The sequence below is a fragment of the Haliotis cracherodii genome, unplaced genomic scaffold (assembly GCF_022045235.1).
Source record: "Haliotis cracherodii isolate W230 unplaced genomic scaffold, xgHalCrac1.p SCAF_19, whole genome shotgun sequence".
In the NCBI taxonomy this organism is placed as follows: domain Eukaryota; kingdom Metazoa; phylum Mollusca; class Gastropoda; order Lepetellida; family Haliotidae; genus Haliotis; species Haliotis cracherodii.
In genome coordinates this window covers 1,433,822-1,452,927 of record NW_027266274.1, presented here as the reverse complement: position 1 = coordinate 1,452,927, position 19,106 = coordinate 1,433,822, and the positions used below count along the sequence as shown (strand labels likewise).

The window sequence follows — 19,106 nt, the reverse complement described above, 5'->3', positions numbered from 1 at the left end:
AAATTCTACCAGAGTCATGGGCCCCATCTGACGATGACACTCTTGTATATGAGCCCATGGAACCATCAGCACCGGAGTTATACAACGGAGAAGCTCCCCATCAACCGGCCACATCACCTCCATGGGAATATGGACCAGCGTTTTCCTTTGTGAGTGAGTGAGTATCATTTTACACCGCTTTTAGCGATATTCTTATCCTTTGTGGATGTGATAGACGCCATATATCATTTCATGCCGCCTACACAGCCACGGACTGAACAGTTGCCTCCTCCGGAAATGCCCGAATATGCTTGATGCAATGCTCCGTCCTCAACATCTCATATCCACTGTACTCTACCGTGGCCAAGCTATACCACCAGGATCCTTGACCAAATGAAGGAAATGATGCTGAAGCTCCGTCACGATGACCGGCTTCCCTCCCGACTATGAGGAAGAAATTATATCAGACTCATGCATCACCGTACCCAGAGACACAGCCCCTGGATGACGAGTTCAGCAAACTGGTAAAGACTCCTAACACCAAACTCACTCTCCTGTCTAGCTGAGTCAAGGATTTATCACGGGTACAAGCTACATTTTCTCAAACTCCCTTGACTTGTATCCCATCCGGTGGGACACACGTTTCACCTGAAGGGTGCCAAATTGAACGCAGCCGACCTTGCCATCAAGACCCTTCTCACCAAATGAAGAAGGGGGTTCTACTCCCCAATTTTTTTTTTGGGCCAAAAAGAACTCCACAGAGATGAGAATGATCATTGATCTCTAAAATCTCAACAAGAAGTACTTTGTCCCGCCTCCAAGATTTCAGATGGAATCAGTCAGGAAACTACGGTCACCACTCGGAACAGAGGATTGGGTCATCAGCCCCTTGGTTGTTCGACTTCAACTTCAACTTCACCCATTTACAGATGGTACGACTTCATGTCTATCTAGACGATTTCCTGGCCTCCAATCAGGAACACACCAAGCTGCTTCAGGAAGTGACATTACTCACCAAACTCTTATCTCAGGTTCCTCATCAATCTGACCAAGTCAGAGATTTGTCTGGTACAAGACATAGTTTACATCGAGGCCAGATTTCTTCTACGCACAGGATATCTTTGCCCCACGGAGGACCGGTTCAACATGTCCATCACCATAATCAACTCAGCCCAAGACCAACCTACCAGATCGATCAGATGGTGGATGTCTCTCATTGGAACGCTGTCCTCTCTACAAGAGACAGATTACAATTACACCTGCCGCAGAATTGGATCAATTTTCTATGATCTCAGACCCGGATACACTGGTACTCATACCTCTCCACCTGCGCCAAGATCTAAGATCATGTCATGTCGGGGATTCCTCTCACCCTACCAGCTCCCAAAGACCACTTGTTCACAGACGCTTCGGTTCAGGTTGGGGAGCTCACATAGACGACCTCCAAGTCCAGGATTTATGGACTGAGATAAAAACAGCTCTACACATAAACTGCAGAGAGATGAAAGCAATCTATTATGCTCTCCAGACTTGGAAAGATCGTCTCATTAAATCATCAGTCCTGATTGCCATAGACAACACGACAATGGTGGCCTACAGTCAGAAGCAGGGCAGAACCAAGTCCCATTGGCTGATGACGGAAACTACTCAGCTATTTGCCTTAGCCGACTCATTCAGCTGCCAGATGGAACGAGACCTATTCCAGGCAAACTGAACATACTATTGGACAGCTTATCCCAGAGAGGCACTTCCGTTTGGAACCTCCCGCATCTGGACCTCTTTGCGACCTGCCTCAACCATTAACTTCCGGTTTATGTCAGTCTGGTTCCGGATCCGAGAGCTCTCCAGATAGATGCACTATCCATGGATTGGACAGGCCTGTTTGCCTACGCGTTCCCTCCATGGTCTCTCCTAGACGAGGTCATACAGAAGAATATCATGTTCTATATCAAGAACTGTCCAGGTATCCAAGGATTTGAACTAACTGGAGCTGGGCAAACTTGATGCCTGGTGCTGTAATCCTGGTGAATAGCCAAGGGGCTATTGATATCCCGAATGTTAAGACCTTGAACTTGTAACGTCGACCATTGATTGCGAAGATTAGATATTTCTGTGATGATGGGTGTGTCGGAACGTGAAGGCATCTTGTAAATCAAGGCTGATAAGCCAGTCTCTTCAGCGTTGACCGTAACTTCCGTACTGATTCCAGTCTGATTTTTCTTTGAGACTAGGAAGACTGGAGAATAAAAGCCCTTGGTGTTGTTGGTCTCTGCTAGTTTCCGAATGGCTCGCTTCTTTAGTAGCTTCCTGATGGCTAAATCTGCTGCTGCTAACTTGGCTCCGATTAGATGAAGTCTGGATCCGACGGCTTGGATCTTCAAGGTAAGATGTTTCTTGATGTGCAGCTTGTATCCGAGAGCCACGACATCTAGAATCCAGCGGTCAGGTGTAACTTGCTTCCAATTTTTTGGCGTATGACAGAAAGCGCCCTCCCACTGGTCCCCGAGTCAGCATTCTGTTGAAAGATGGTAGGTGTAAATCGCAGTCCAAAGACATAACCAGGTCAAAATGGTCTATAACGTCGGAGAGGGTGGCAGGGAAGTCAGAACCTGCGTTTGCCTCTGAATCAAGATCTTCCACGGCGATTGTATCATCATTTAAGTAATCTGGCTGGCGAAAAGATTCCTGAAAAGTTTGGCGCTTGTCGTAACCGCTTTCCGGAAGGGACAAACTTCTTCTTGGGAGGCTGTTTAGATTATTAAGTTTTATGGTCCCAGAGACGCTTGTGGGGATGGGAAGATCCATGGGCTTTGGCAGCTAGGTTGATAACTGAATCGTATCTTGTCTGACTTCATCTATCACGGGGGGCATGGGGGCGGATGGGGGACCTAGTCGTCTAAGGCGCCGCGATTCGCTGTGCAGAGTTGCGTCCCTTGGGCACGACAGAAACCAATGATTCTGGGTTCGAATCTTGGTTCGCCCCGATTATGTTTCTAGGTTTGTCAGCACCATACCCGTGCTCATGGGTTTCACCAAAGTGGTAAACGTCTGAGACCTGCATCACTTCGGGCTTTTATCCCACATTAAGCTTACATGCCGTAATATAACTGGAATACTGTTAAAAGTGGCCTTAAACCCAACTCACTCCCAAACTCCAATTTCCTGTTGAATGTTGTGGGAGCTGATATCGGTAGTGACATTATCAACCTCTTGGTTTGGTTAGAGATAGCTCAGGAATCTGAGATAAAAGTTGAAGACATCCAGACTTGGGAGGAGAGTAAGTCTTCTTGCATCCTGACTATAGTGTCTAGAAAGCTATGGATCAGTCCTTACAGTCATAGGCGTGTCTCCAGTTATGCCTTCAAAAGATGACTGTAATGGTGGAATGAGGTGTCTGATTACGGCGACATTTTATGAATTATATATATATTTGTCAGCAGAGTTGAACCAATTATAACTTTTGAGATGGCAGAAGCCTGGTGACAGGAAAGACATTCATGGTAACAGGACAGACAACATGGTAACAGGAAAGACAAAATATCTTGTAATTGCCAAAACTATAATAACTATTTCTGTATTCTGTGTTTAGGAAGCAAAGGTAGTCCAAAAAAGGAAACTCAATGAATGTGCATATCAAAGTGTTAGGTGTATTTTGTATGAGACACTAATTAAATAAAAACGTGAGGTTTGGTAACAGCACAGACAAGCAAATATACTATTCCAACGTGTATAACAATTCAACAAACATACCCAGGAGCATGAAATTTGATGTGCATGTGGCAGAACCACGTGTGTATACGATAATAATGATCACAACAGGCTAAACAGTCATGATTTTGTTCAGAGTCCACAGAAGTGTCAGTACCTGTTATGTCCACCAAGTGCACGAATAACAGTTCGGACCCGCCTCGTCATGGACTGGATCAGACGCTGTATAACTGGTTGAGGAATTCTCCTCCACTCCTGCTGAAGAAATGTACCTAACTCCTGAAGAGTTTGAGGTTGACGTACACGCTGATGTAGACGCCGATCAAGTTCATCCAAAAGAGGTTCTATGGGGTTGAGATCCGGGGAACGTCGGACGTCTATGACTGGGAGAAGGTGTTGCTGAAGAATATTGCCCCTATAGCGCACAGCCGTCAGGTTTCCTTGGACATGTATAAGACTAGTACGGTTGGTGTAGGATATCGCCGCCCACATCATGACACTTCCTCCACCGAATCTGTCCACTTGACGTACACAGTTAGGAGCATAACGTTCATGGACCCGTCTGTAAACTCTGTTTCGTCCATCCAGTGTCTGTAGACGAAACCTAGATTCATCGCTGAACCATATGCGCCTCTAGTTTCGTAAGTTCCAGGCCGACATGTTATTGCACCAGCGGAGACGTTGGACGAGATGCTGACGTCGTAACACGTTCCCGAAGTAGGGTCTCCACGCTCTCAGTCAAATCTCCCCGATATCCTTCGAAGTCCAGGCACCCTGGCCGCTGTGCTCTCAGCTGTAACAGTACGATCACGTAAATGGAGGACCCGGATGTAGCGATCCTGAGCTGCTGTGGTGACTCGAGGTCTTCCAGTGCGTGGACGGTCGTTTGTGGTACCCATAAGGTTGTAGCGTGTTGCGAGTCGAGAAATCGTACTCTGGCTTACATTTAGACGTCTTGCAACTGAAGATTCCAATGGTGATATTGCGAGTCGCAGCGTCTAGTCGTGAAACTCTTCAAAACTGATTTCACATTTCGAATGCATTTTATAGACAGATACAGCATGCAACTCATGGCCCAATTTGCACGTGCAAAATGAGTTTTGTTTTGTTTTGGTAATGTGTTTTCAGAAATTTGTAAAACATCTTATCAAACACAACATTTTGCGTTTTGGTGTTTTTTTAAAATACAGATTTGCATAGAAGTCTCCTATAAACAGATTTATAACATATTTTATCGATTCAGTTGACATATTCTTTGATCAGAGGAATTTTTAAAATTCAGAAACACCTATGCGTTTCCTTTTTGGAATAGTATATTCATAAACAAATCATGTGTGGAATTGCTCATCTCAAATATAGAACTTGATCAGAAACTATACCAACAACCTTAATGGCACTTCTTGAGGTTATTGTTGCTTATTCCAAGCATAAACCTGTAAGGAAATGAGAATAGTCAACTTTCAAAACTTCAACAGTAACAGCACAGACAAAGTCTGATAATATATTTGCACTTTTACCAAATGATAGCATTATATGATAACATTCAGTAAATCATTCTTGACCTCATTCACGTGCACATGTAAACACAGGTTATTGTTTCCAACATATTTTCCCACAAAGAAGGCTCAACACAATAGTCAAGAGGACAGTGAGATTTTGGAAGGCTCTGGTACCAAGCTAACTATGTCCTCAAAATGGTACCAGCATTTGTCTTTAAGTTTGCGTGTCCAGAAGAAACGATTTGCATTCCTGTGCTTTCCCACTTTATGCATACATTCCACAAAAACACAACCTAGCTGTATATCTTCAACATAACCAGGATATGATATGTTATACATAATGACAACATATTTTCCCAGGCATTCATTTGTATCAACTGGCTGATGTATTTCCTTTTTGTCTTTCCATCTTATCATTGACTGAACTTTGTACCATTTCCTTATGTGTCTTTTGGTGAATCTCATCATCATTCAGACTCTCCATTCTGTCAGCACACGTCTCTTCTTCTCTCTTTCCCCCAATTAGACTCTCCATTCTGTCAGCACACGTCTCTTCTTCTCTCTTTCCCCCAATTAGACTTTCCATTCTGTCAGCACACACACCTCCACTTCTCTCTTTCCCCCTCTCAGACTCTCCATTCTGTCAGCACACATACTTCCACTTCTCTCTTTCCCCCAACTCAGACTCTCCATTCTGTCAGCACACACACCTCCACTTCTCTCTTTCCCCCACTCAGACTCTCCATTCTGTCAGCACACACACCTCCACTTCTCTCTTTCCCCCACTCACTCTCCATTCTGTCAGCACACACACCTCCACTTCTCTCTTTCCCCCTCTCAGACTCTCCATTCTGTCAGCACACACACCTCTACTTCTCTCTTTCCCCCTCTCAGACTCTCCATTCTGTCAGCACGCACCTCCACTTCTCTCTTTCCCCCTCTCAGACTCTCCATTCTGTCAGCACACACACCTCCACTTCTCTCTTTCCCCCTCTCAGACTCTCCATTCTGTCAGCACACACACCTCCACTTCTCTCTTTCCCCCACTCAGACTCTCCATTCTGTCAGCACACACACCTCCACTTCTCTCTTTCCCCCACTCAGACTCTCCATTCTGTCAGCACACACACCTCCACTTCTCTCTTTCCCCCACTCTGACTCTCCATTCTGTCAGCACACACACCTCCACTTCTCTCTTTCCCCCACTCAGACTCTCCATTCTGTCAGCACACACACCTCCACTTCTCTCTTTCCCCCACTCAGACTCTCCATTCTGTCAGCACACACACCTCCACTTCTCTCTTTCCCCCTCTCAGACTCTCCATTCTGTCAGCACACACATCTCCACTTTTCTCTTTCCCCCTCTCTGACTCTCCATTCTGTCAGCACACACACCTCCACTTCTCTCTTTCCCCCACTCAGACTCTCCATTCTGTCAGCACACACACCTCCACTTCTCTCTTTCCCCCTCTCAGACTCTCCATTCTGTCAGCACACACACCTCCACTTCTCTCTTTCCCCCTCTCAGACTCTCCATTCTGTCAGCACACACACCTCCACTTCTCTCTTTCCCCCACTCAGACTTTCCATTCTGTCAGCACACACACCTCCACTTCTCTCTTTCCCCCTCTCAGACTCTCCATTCTGTCAGCACACACACCTCCACTTTTCTCTTTCCCCCTCTCAGACTCTCCATTCTGTCAGCACACACACCTCCACTTCTCTCTTTCCCCCACTCAGACTCTCCATTCTGTCAGCACACACACCTCCACTTCTCTCTTTCCCCCAACTCAGACTCTCCATTCTGTCAGCACACACACCTCCACTTCTCTCTTTCCCCAACTCAGACTCTCCATTCTGTCAGCACACACACCTCCACTTCTCTCTTTCCCCCTCTCAGACTCTCCATTCTGTCAGCACACACACCTCCACTTCTCTCTTTCCCCCACTCAGACTCTCCATTCTGTCAGCACACACACCTCCACTTCTCTCTTTCCCCCACTCAGACTCTCCATTCTGTCAGCACACACACCTCCACTTTTCTCTTTCCCCCACTCAGACTCTCCATTCTGTCAGCACACACACCTCCACTTCTCTCTTTCCCCCACTCAGACTCTCCATTCTGTCAGCACACACACCTCCACTTCTCTCTTTCCCCCACTCAGACTCTCCATTCTGTCAGCACACACACCTCCACTTCCCCCCACTCATACTCTCCATTCTGTCAGCACACACCTCCACTTCTCTCATAGACACTGTGTTTGAAGTGATCATGTAACATTACTTTCCTTTAGAGTTGCTAAATATGTTACATTTCTTAATTATGTACAACAGTAGGGAGAGCAAAATGAATAATTGTTCATTATTTGTGTCAACGTGATAAAAAAATCCTAAAATGTCTTTGTTGTCACTATTAAAAGTATGTGCTGTTACCAAAGATCTACAGTGTTTATTGACCCAAATGTTAATGGAATATTCAAATTTTCCTGTAACTAACAAAAGCCTAAGAGATAGTTTTGTTCAATGTTTCGGTGTCTATAAAACTCTTTCTCAAAATCTCTATTAAACACTAAATGTCTGTACTGTTTCTGTTAAGTGTCTGTGCTGTCACAGTCACTCATAGACACGGTGTTTGAAGTGATCATGTAACATTACTTTCATTTAAAGTTGCTAAATATGTTTCATTTCTTAATCATGTACAACAGTAGGACGAGCAAAATGAATAACTGTTCATTATTTGTGTCAACATGATAAAAAATTCAGTGACAGTGACAGGAGAGACAAACTATGACATAATGCCAGCTTAGGACAATGACTTATCCCTTGCACTACAAAAAGCACACAGGTTGAGTTCCATTCTGACAGTCAAATATACTCATAATTTTTGATTTTCTAAATAACAATTTCGGAATCCAAAATTCATGGTGACAGCACAGACACCTACAAAAAGTACACATCAAAAGACAACACTTACCCGTTATTTTCAAGATATTTCACCAATGTAAATTGCTTGAGCATATGGTGCCATGATAGTACTGGAAAGTGAGTGACCTGCAAAGACCTTAGCCTTCTGGGATACCAAAGGTGCAATTATTATTTGTATTTGAACTATCTGGTGACAGGACAGATGCTATTACTCTCGACAAGATTACATTTGCCAAAAATAATGAATCCAAGTGGAAGACCAACAGGTTTTCTGCTGTTATTAGCCTATCATGATGTCATGCTACTTAAATCACCAGGGCTTTGGGAAGTATTTGTTCCCAGAGACTTTAGATAATTTGAGAAAGTTTGATTTTTTATTGTGGACAACAAATTTCTGCACAATAGTGCACATTTAAGGTAACATAAGGTTATAGCAGTAATTTCATCAGAATATTGCATACATCTGATAAATATCTTCATTGTCAAGTAATCTGAAAACGAAATCCCCAAACTCGATAAATATGAGATAATGTTTACAAGGATTTTTATACTGAACCGTAAAAGATATATATATATATATATATATGTATACAGATATATATGAGAAACGTTTTTTGTCCAAACACTGTAAACATCCTTTGAGACCTTAAAAAGATAAAACTTGGCAAAACAGATCATCAAGGTTGAAATTAAAGTGTCAATTTTTCTTAAAGTGAAACACAACACTAGTCTCTGAGAAAATGGCACCAGTATCTCATGTGTCCGCCATGTGCATTGATGACTGCCGTACAACATCGATACATGGAATAGATGAGGCGGTTGATGAAGGCCATTGGCACTTGAGCCCACACTCTGAGGAACGCCTGACGCAGTTCAGCTGCAGTTGTCGGCCTTGGTCGGACGTCATTCAGCCGTGTTTTGAATCTCGTCCCACAGGTGCTCAATGTGATTTAAATCGGGACTGAGGGCAGGCTATTGCATTGTTCTGATGCCATTCTGCTCTTGTTGCTCTCGCAGTGTGGGCACGGGCGTTATCATGCTGAAACTCGTGGTTGCGGCGACGTGCCAAATGAGGTACGGCGTGTGGTCTCAAGACTTGATCAATGTACCGAGCTGCTGTGACACCATTGCCTGTCCCTGGACCAATTCCACCCCGCACGATGATACTCGGACCACCCCACGAGTCTCTCTCAACAACATCAGCATCCGAATAACGTTTCCCACGGCGTCGCCAGACACTCTCTCAGCCATCTGCTGTTGAGATACAGTAACGGCTCTCGTCTGAGAAGAGGACTCTTCTCCACTGCTGGTGGCGCCAATGATGGTGCTGTGTTGCCCACTGAAGACGGTCCCGGCGATGACGTGGTGTCAGAATGGGTCATCGGTGTGGCCTGTGACAGTGGAGGTGTCTGCTCGTCAATTGTCGATGCACGATGTCCCCACTAATGTGTGTCCCCATGGTCTGTCGAGCAGTTTCTGCAGCAGTTACAAAGCGATCTTAAAGATGTCGTCGCACAATCTGACAATACTGACGTCGGGTGACCCTTGGTCTTCCACTACGTGGTCGGTCTTCTGTTGTGTTGGTAGTCTGGTACCGTTGCTGGAGCCTGTCTATGGTCCTTACGTGGACTTGAAATGCATTGGCTACTTGCCGGGCGTCCAGCTTGCAATCGTCCAAGGGCTTGGTGTCGCTGATTTCTTGTCAATCTTGGCAAGAAATGGGGGAACGCATGTGCATTTCAGTTTGCACGGAACTCACGTGCATCTGGTTACCATGGCCGTTGCTGTGATGCGTTTGGGCGATCGGTTTTATTGTCATCTACTTTGTTTTTTATCTTCAAGTTTCATTTTTCCGGACAAGGTAATGTTAAATTTTAAAAATTTAGTCAAAAATAACCCAGATATTTAAATGACAACTTTTCATGCAATGTAACTTAGTGCTTTACCATTAGAATACAGTACAAAAAAAAACTTTTCAAAACGTGACACTCAAGAATTGAATTGAGTTCATTGGAGTATGAACCTTCATAGAGTGAGGGCCAAACTGTATGAACGTTGGAGCTTGCGACATTTCAAGAACATGGTCTCTTGAAAAACGTATGAACGTCAAATTGTGTCGTTTATTTAAGGATTGACTGTGGATTATTTTCGGTTCATTGGGGTATGAATACAGTTTGCACACTGGTTTTTCGATTCACACCTCAATGAACCGAAAACAATACACGTCATGTCATGTAAAACATGTCTTTGTCATGACATTGATAAACATTCCAGGTGTAGGAATACAAACTGTGGCGTGACATGAATGAGGTGATTGTTTAATTTATGCACATAACAAAACTTACCAGAAGTTGTTGAACCATTTCTAATGGCCAGGTTTACAAAATGATGTAAGGGAATACTGTAGAACTTATAACACTTGCCAGTTGGTAGGTAAGCCAAATCAAACAATTCATAAGTACCCTTTAAACTCCATTCCAGCGTTCGAGGAACCATTCAGTAGGGTTTTGATCGATTGTGTAGGGCCATTGCCAAAGTCAAAATCAGGGAATAAGTTTTTGTTAACAATCATGTGTACATCTACTAGATTCCCTGAGGCCATTCCATTGCGGAACATTAAGACAAAAACTATTTGTAAGACTTTAACCAAGTTGTTCACAGTATTTGGATTACCAAAGGAATTGCAATGAGATCAGGGTTCCAATTTCATGTCAAATCATTTTAAAAGTCTTATATGTGAGTTCGGGGTCAGACAATTTAAATCCAGCCCATACCATCCAGAGTCTTAGGGAGCTTTGGAGCTCCACCAGACCTTAAAAACCATGCTAAGATCGTACTGTATGGACCATGATAAGGACTGGGATATGGGAGTTCCTTATGTACTTTTAGCATCCAGAGAAACTGTGCAGGATTCGCTAGGGTTCAGTCATTATGAGTTAGTGTTTGGAAGGCAGATGCGAGGTCCTTTGAAACTGCTAAAGGATAAATGGTTGAATGAAAGTTCAGAAACAAACATCTTGCAGTATGTGTCCGACTTCAAAGAACGATTGATAAGTGCAAGCGAGTTAGCTAAGGCAAACGTATAATCCAGCCAAGAAAAGATGAAAGAATGGTATGATAGAAAGGCAGTCAAGCGTGAATTTTACCCTGGTGAGAAAGTATGAGTATTGTTACCTCTGCAGGGAAAACCACCTAATGCCAAATATTCAGGACCACATACAGTATCAAAGAGAGTTAGTGACACTGATTATGTGATCAATACTCCAGGTAGACGTAGGTCTGGTAGGTATTGTCATGTCAACATGGTAAGAAGAAATACCATGAAAGAGGACAGAATAGTGTACCAATGTGTGTGGGGAATGTCAGTGAAAATCAAAATGAAGAACAATTTCACTTTGAAGGTGCTGATGCACCAGCAGTTAAATTAAACAATTCTGAAATTTTGAACAATTTGGACAAGAAACTATCCCATATGATCGGTAGTGAGAAACAGGAAATGAAAGGGTTGATTATGGAATTTGAAAATCTTTTTCCTGACACACCATCTCGCACAAACTTGATTGAGCATGATATAGACGTGGGGGAAGCTCTTCTGGTTAAGCAACATGCTTATAGGTGTAATCCAATCAAACCAGAGCAGTTGAGAAAAGAGGTAGATTACATGTTGAAGAATAACATCATACAGCCTAGCAATAGTCCTTGGAGTTCTCCATGCATCCTAGTACCTAAACCAGATGGAGGTGTACGATTTTGTACAAACTTTAAAATGGTCAATGCAATTTCAAAATCAGACTTATACCCTTAACCTAGGATAGACGATTGCATTGATCGAATAGGGCATGCTAGATATGTGTCAAAGTTTGATTTGTTAAAAGGTTACTGGGGCATTCCATTAACATCTAGACCAAGACAAGTAAGTGCATTTTGTACACCTGAAGGACTGTTCGAATATAATGTGATGCCATTTGGTCTGAAAGATGTGCCAGCAACATTTCAGTATTTAAATGGGGTCATCTTTGACGTGAAACACTGTTACGCATACATCGATGACATCATCATTGCTATAGACACGTGGGAGGAGTATAGGAGAGCAAATAGACAATTGTTTAAAAAGTTATCAAGAACTCAATTGACCATAAATTTGAGCAAGACGGAATTTGTGAGAGCAACAGTAACCTATCTCGGTCACGTGGTAGGTTAAGGTCAAGTGAAGCCAGTTCAAGCCAAAGCAGAGGCGATTGTGAATTTTCCAGAACCGAGAAACAGAAAACAACTAATGAGTTTTCTAGGAGTGGTGGGATATTCTGTCGAAATTTTGCCTAAGAAGCATCAACTTTGACAGGTTTGCTTCAGAAGAACATATCTTTTCACTGGAAAGAAGAAGAAGAAGAAGCGTTCAAGAAAGTCAAAGCCATATTAACGAACTCTCCAGTGCTGATAGCTCCTGATTACCAGAAACAATTCACCATTCATGTGGATGCATGTGACCTTGGTGTTGGGACAGTGCTACAACAAGATGCCATGGGTATTGAGCACCCTATATGTTACTAAAGAAGCAAGTTTAACAAACACCGAAAGAATTATTCCACCATCGAGAAAGAGACACTTGGACTAATATTGTCATTAGAACAATTCAAAATATATGTGTGCACAACAGTGTGGCCAGTGTTAGTATACACAGACCATAATCCACTTGTGTTTGTCAGCAGGATGAAAAACAAGAACCAGAGACAGATGAGGTGGAGCATTGCTTTAGAAACATACAACCTGGAAATTATATATATCAAGGGCAAGGATATTATCATCGCCGACGCACTTTCCAGAGGTTTCACTACGTGAAGTGTACTTACAGTATGTGGAGTACAGAACAGTATACGTGTGAAAATGAACAATGAGTATGTGAACAAAAACATGGTGTTGAAACAAGAATTGTTTGCATTTGTACAGAAGGGTAACAAACCCTACAATTGTATATGTTGACAAAGATTATGTATTTAGTAAAATATGTGTATATACTTTGTACTTTTGTATGACATTGATAAAATATGTATTACTGCATTTAAGTAATCTATCATTGTGAAGCTCTGTAAAACGTTCTTTTTTAAGGGGGAGAGTGTTATGAGTGACGTTGTATATTTGTGTGGTTCACAAGGGGTCCAGTTTGGGTGGACGGCATCATGCTTGATTGAGTTAAGCAAGCTGCCTGACGGGGAGAAGCGTGCCTGTGGGGTGATTGGAGTTTGAGTAAGCTTGGTAACTGATTGGTGTTGGCCGATCAACCTTTTGTTGTGTGCTGAAGTAGATAGCTTACTTGGAAATTTGTTTACTATATGAGGGCAAGTTATCGAACAGAAAGGGAAGGAAAAAGAATTGGAGAGGGAGAAATATGGTTTTAACTGAACGAGGGCAGTTCAGCCCAGCGTTATGTCCGGAGACAAAGTTAGAAGGTCATGTCGACGTTTCGAGGGAGGAAACTGTTGTTACCCAGTTATCCTGTGACCTGTGATATATAAGTTTGGAACAATGTGAAATGGAATTTATTGGGAATGTGATGTCAAGAAATCTGAGGTGACTATTAACTATATTGCACATTTGCTATATTGTTTTGCCTAAATAGATGTGTATGAGTGCCTTGCCCAGTAACTTAGAACTGTTATATACTTATCTTTGTTTTAATTATTAAATCTAGCTTTAAACTTCAGAGATTGTTTTTTGATTCTTGTAATCGTTATTTGTGGGTTTTATTGGGAACCCCTGCCGTTCATACCACACGTAACAACTGCCATAATCCTGTCTGCTTCATCCAATCGATAATCTATGTTGTAACAATTGAGAGTTTCTGTTTATAATTAATTAAACTGAAAGTTGCAAAATTTGAGAAATTAAGAAACTTGAGTGTTTTAATTTTATCAAAGAACCAAAATATTACAATATGAATTTTTTTATTACATTATAAAGAAAATATCAGACTACATGTTACTCAACGGGAAGGCAACAATGCCGTTATGGGGGGTTGTGTGCTGACAAATTTGACCGATACTTTTTTAACTAACGTGATTTTCTTTTTCAGGTACATAAACCACTCAAAGTCTTGATATTTAGAAAGCTGGGCATTAACGCATACCATACATAATTTAAATATGAAAAACCTACTTGAAAAAAATTGTAATTTGGGGTGTTGTTATGCTATTTGCCTTCAAATGATTTCAACAGTAGAAACATGGCTAGTGACAGTGTCGAATGGGTTCGACAGTAGTATTGAGAGCTTTAGGTGGACTCTTTAAACAGCCCAACATATCAAGGACCCCTTGTGATCCAGAAAACATTTTCCTTGTCAGAATTTGTTTTTATTACATGTTAGCAGGAAAAAAGTAACTGTGCTTTATATAAAAGAAAACACATTAAAAGAATTGGGGAGAAGACAGAGGTCTAGACAGTTGGTCATGGCAGTAGAGAAAAAAGACATTTAAGGGGTACCTGATAGACAAAAACATTGCCAGCCATTCACATTAAAAAAACAGGCAATTCTACTTCCAAATTGTTCACCGAGACCTTATAGACGAGAAGTCTTCATGAATATATATTGAAAGATGCATTATTTAATTTCAAAATAAATGTATTTTCATTGAACTTATTATTTTTGCCCTGTTAATATATAAACATGATAAAAGATCAGTTATTTTTTGTATGATTTTATTATGTCTTTGATCACAATAACAACATAAGTGCAATACATAACAGTACAACAAAGTCACATACTAACTAAAAAACTTCACTTTATCTCTCGTCCAATAAACATGATCCACTGTTGACATATGCCAACAGGTACTTCAGGTACTGTCTATAGACCATAGATGTACAGTGTTTCTTCAGGCCAAGTGTATACAGTTTTGACATATGCCAACAGGTACTGAGGTACTGTCTATTGACCATAGATGCACATACTGTAAACAGCTTTACTTCTGCGCCGTTAAAATATTGCGAATACCACACCAAAGACAATACTGCGACGAGATATTTTTGCGAGTTGCCGTGTTGAGATGACCTCTCGATTACAAAACAATAGACAGCTTCTCTCCAAAGCTAGTTAATCTGAGTTGGCCGGAAAGTTGACCGGGTGGGATTGCGACCAATTATCAAATACGACTCAACTCAGTGTCATGGCTGTTAGTTTGAATGCAAACAAAATTGTGGACAAAATTGCAAAGGACACTGACGCAATCAAGCGAGGTTGGAAGAAGGCAGGATTACTGTGTGGTAACAGTGACACTAGTTGGTCTGTTTACACTGTCATTTGTGATGTATTGTGTGACCATTCTGCATTCATTTGTGTTTTTAAGTTATTGAGTAACTTGTGGTTCTGGTTGATGATTTCAACATTTGATGATGTGTTGCAATGAAAAAAGTATGTATGTATTATTTATACTTATTTTTCCGTTTTTAATTTTTGCGATTGAGTCTCGTTTGCAACACTCGCAATAATAAAACGGTCGCAAAAAAATCCCTGTTTACAGTAGTTCCTTCAGGCCTACGATAGAGACGGTGGATGCAGTCTCTCTTCAGACCTACAACATAGGCCGTACATGCAGTCTTTCTTCAGGCCTATGACATAGGCCGTACATGCAGTTTTTCTTCACGCCTACGACATAGGCCGTAGATGCAGTCTCTCTTCAAGCCTACGACAGAGATGGTAGATGCAGTCTCTCTTCAGGCCTACGACAGAGATGGTAGATGCAGTCTCTCTTCAGGCCTACGACAGAGATGGTAGATGCAGTCTCTCTTCAGGCCTACGACAGAGACGGTAGATGCAGTCTCTCTTCAGGCCTACGACAGAGACGGTAGATGCAGTCTCTCTTCAGGCCTACGACAGAGACGGTAGATGCAGTCTCTCTTCAGGCCTACGACAGAGACGGTAGATGCAGTCTCTCTTCAGGCCTACGACAGAGACGGTAGATGCAGTCTCTCTTCAGGCCTACGACAGAGACGGTAGATGCAGTCTCTCTTCAGGCCTACGACAGAGACGGTAGATGCAGTCTCTCTTCAGGCCCACTATGTTGTAGTTGACATAGCATGTTACTTCGGGCTTACTTTTTCAACACAGTCTTCCCTCAGCTGAGCATACTAGATAGACAGGAAACACAGTGTTCAACTGGACCTACCACATTGACAGTAGATGGACTGTTCTTTCAGATCCCCTATATACAGTAGACAGTGTTCCTTCAGGCCTACTATATAGACAGTATGCACACAGTGTTCCTCTGGACCTTGCAAGGACAGTGCTACTTGAGGTCCTGCATGTTGATGGTAGTCCCAGTGAAGGAGACTGCTCCAGTGACCGAGGCATCACTGCTCTCATCATCATACAGTGCTGGATGTGGAGGGTCATCCTGAAACAAAACCTCATCTTTCATTCACAGCTGATCAGCACAGGTGAGAAATTGACGCCCTTGTTAACGGTTAAAGGATTTACATCAGGAAAAGGAAATCCAATAACTTGTGCGCTACTGTAGCCATAATGAAAATGTTATTTACACTTATTTGATACAAAAGTATAATTTATGTGAAATGAATAATGTGTTCACTTAAGCTTATAGCAGGAACATTGAAGTTACCTGTAGCAATTGTGTCTGGACGTAAGTGATTCCTGTCTCAGGGTCCCTGAACATGACTCCTTGAGATGAGCTGAGGATATCCGGTGATGGAAATAATGGAGACACTGGGTCAGAAACTCTGGTCTTCTCTGTGTTATCTGCAAGGACATGGCACATAGTCAACATAGCAACTGTCATCCTGGAGCACAAGCACACTCTCTATTGTTTTCAAGTTGAGGAAATTTGGTGATCTCTTGGGAAAAAGTCCATCCCCCAATTTGCAGAAGCAGCTGTAAGCACAGATAACTATATGATGCCCAGACAACAGCCAATCAATTAGCAAATAAATAATGTATTGTTTTTTGTTTGCGATATAAAATACTCAAAACAAGCAAAAGAACACCCAAAATTGGAAGGCTGTGTGTTGAGAGATATATATGGAAAGAAAAACAGTAGGCATTCTCTATTGTGCCCTTTTATAGCCACACAAAATGTACAGTTAGGCTTAAAAACATAAATTTGGTTCTCAAGCACCGCCATATCATTACAAAGTCTGCTGCACTTTTCGTTTTGGTTTCCATTTATTTTATTTCCCTCCCCAAATCCTTAAATATTCCGCGTGTTAAACACACACGACCTGGCAGTGATATGCTACAATATAGCTTGCAGTTACTTCCCCTTACATGCGCACTGATGTACTGCACATCTTGTGTTTTATGTTATGGTCAAGGCGGCAATAGTTGTGTGCTTGTTTTGCTGTTTGCAAATTTGGTCAATGAAAACATGAATTTATTTATGAAACATCACTAGATATGATGACTTACAAATTCAATGGCATTTGTGAATTGTATGGTGGACAATGTTTCATCCGCAGAGAATAAGATTACATATGTATTTTCCTTGTAAAATATACCGCAAAATAGTGATGTCACACATTTTCTCCCCAATCTATGGGTAATTTAGTTTAAAAACCACTTCTTGTTATTGCCAATATCATAACTGAAAAGAAAATTGATAGGAAGACCGAAGACCGTATCTCTAATGACCTATATTCGTAATGGATTTGTACCGGTAATGGATTGCAAACTTTAGTCCAGATACAAAATGAACACTTTTATAGCCAGATAGTGTCATAATAGGAGTAACTTGTCTACTTCAGTACGGATTTGTTGAATTGCATTTTCCAATGTGGTGTGCACATGAAAATGTTTTTGCATTTTGATATAAAATCAAAGCTTAATGTATGCTTGTATTATGCACTTACTGGCTGTCCTTCCCTCGTTGATTGTACACAACTGTTTATTTGGTTACATACTAGTTTATATAAGTGATATTTCCATAGATGAAAAAATAACTTTGAAAGCAATCTGGGACTAACAGCTTAGTGGAAGTAATCACTTCATAAAGGGGGAACCCCTGAGTCGAATCCAGGGGACCAGATTTCGGGGTGAGGGAAACAAGAAAGTGGAATAACATATGGTGAAGTATGGCAACGTTGGTAGCCTGATGCTCTACATATTAGTATGTAATAAAAGGCTAATACAGTAATAATGTAGGTCAAAAGATCACAAAATTTGACCCCTGCTTAAAATCTTACCATCTGTCAGAAAATACATTGCAGATACCACACCAATGGGACTTTCTTAACCCAAAGGGCGCTTGCTATACACTAAGCCTGGAAAGACGCCACAAGCCCACTCTGATACTGCTGCAACTGACACAGCCTGTTTCGTGCGACCCTGACCAAGCATATACTCAAATTGAAGAGTATCCATATGATACCTGGTGTGAATGGCAAACCTTTGGATTTTCCCGAAAACTTAACATTGACTGAGCTAGTCAAAGAAAACCATAAGCTCAAGGAACAGCTCCTAGCTGCCAAGCAAGAGTCTTCTCATTTTGATAAAATGATGATGAATGTATTTGTTATGCTTATAAATGAAGTCAAGGGGTAAGATGTTACAATGCCTTGGCCACCAGTACCAACAGAATTTATAAATGCATCTGCCTCCATTCCTGCATCATTAAAATTCTTCTTGAAAATGCTTTTAACTTGAGACACTAACACATCAATTTTTCTGTCAGACCATATTCACAGACTCTATTGGGCAGGACATTGTTTACGGCATGTGTCAAGGTGAAACCCAAAAACATCCTGCTGCCACATGGTGCGAAATTACTCAAGGGTGTGTGAAACAAATTTAGATTCTGAACTGAATTGGACATGGCGTTTCATACTCCAAAAGTGAAGAGATTGACACAGCACTCTGTCTTCATAAATTGTCACTGAGAGAAGAAAGTGTAACTCTACCAGGATGCATACAACCAAATGTCCAAGTAACATTGGCATAAGATAACATAAATTGACTTGAAGAGACACTAAGTGGAGGAGGGACATCACATA

At 41.8% G+C, this 19,106-nt stretch overlaps 1 protein-coding gene across 2 annotated transcripts in view; it reads right to left on the bottom strand.

Moving 5' to 3' along the window:
• Positions 1-14,807: 14,807 nt before the first annotated feature.
• LOC139466655 (zinc finger protein ZXDC-like) overlaps positions 14,808-19,106 on the bottom strand; it is a 64,142-nt gene continuing 59,843 nt past the window's right edge. For both annotated transcript variants that reach the window (XM_071248243.1, XM_071248244.1), the window contains exons 13-14: positions 16,724-16,860; positions 14,808-16,498 (exon numbers count right to left, since the gene is read on the bottom strand). In XM_071248243.1, the coding sequence (XP_071104344.1) occupies positions 16,391-16,498; positions 16,724-16,860 (245 nt within the window). In that variant the 3' untranslated portion in view covers positions 14,808-16,390. The remainder of the gene's footprint in view (positions 16,499-16,723; positions 16,861-19,106) is intronic.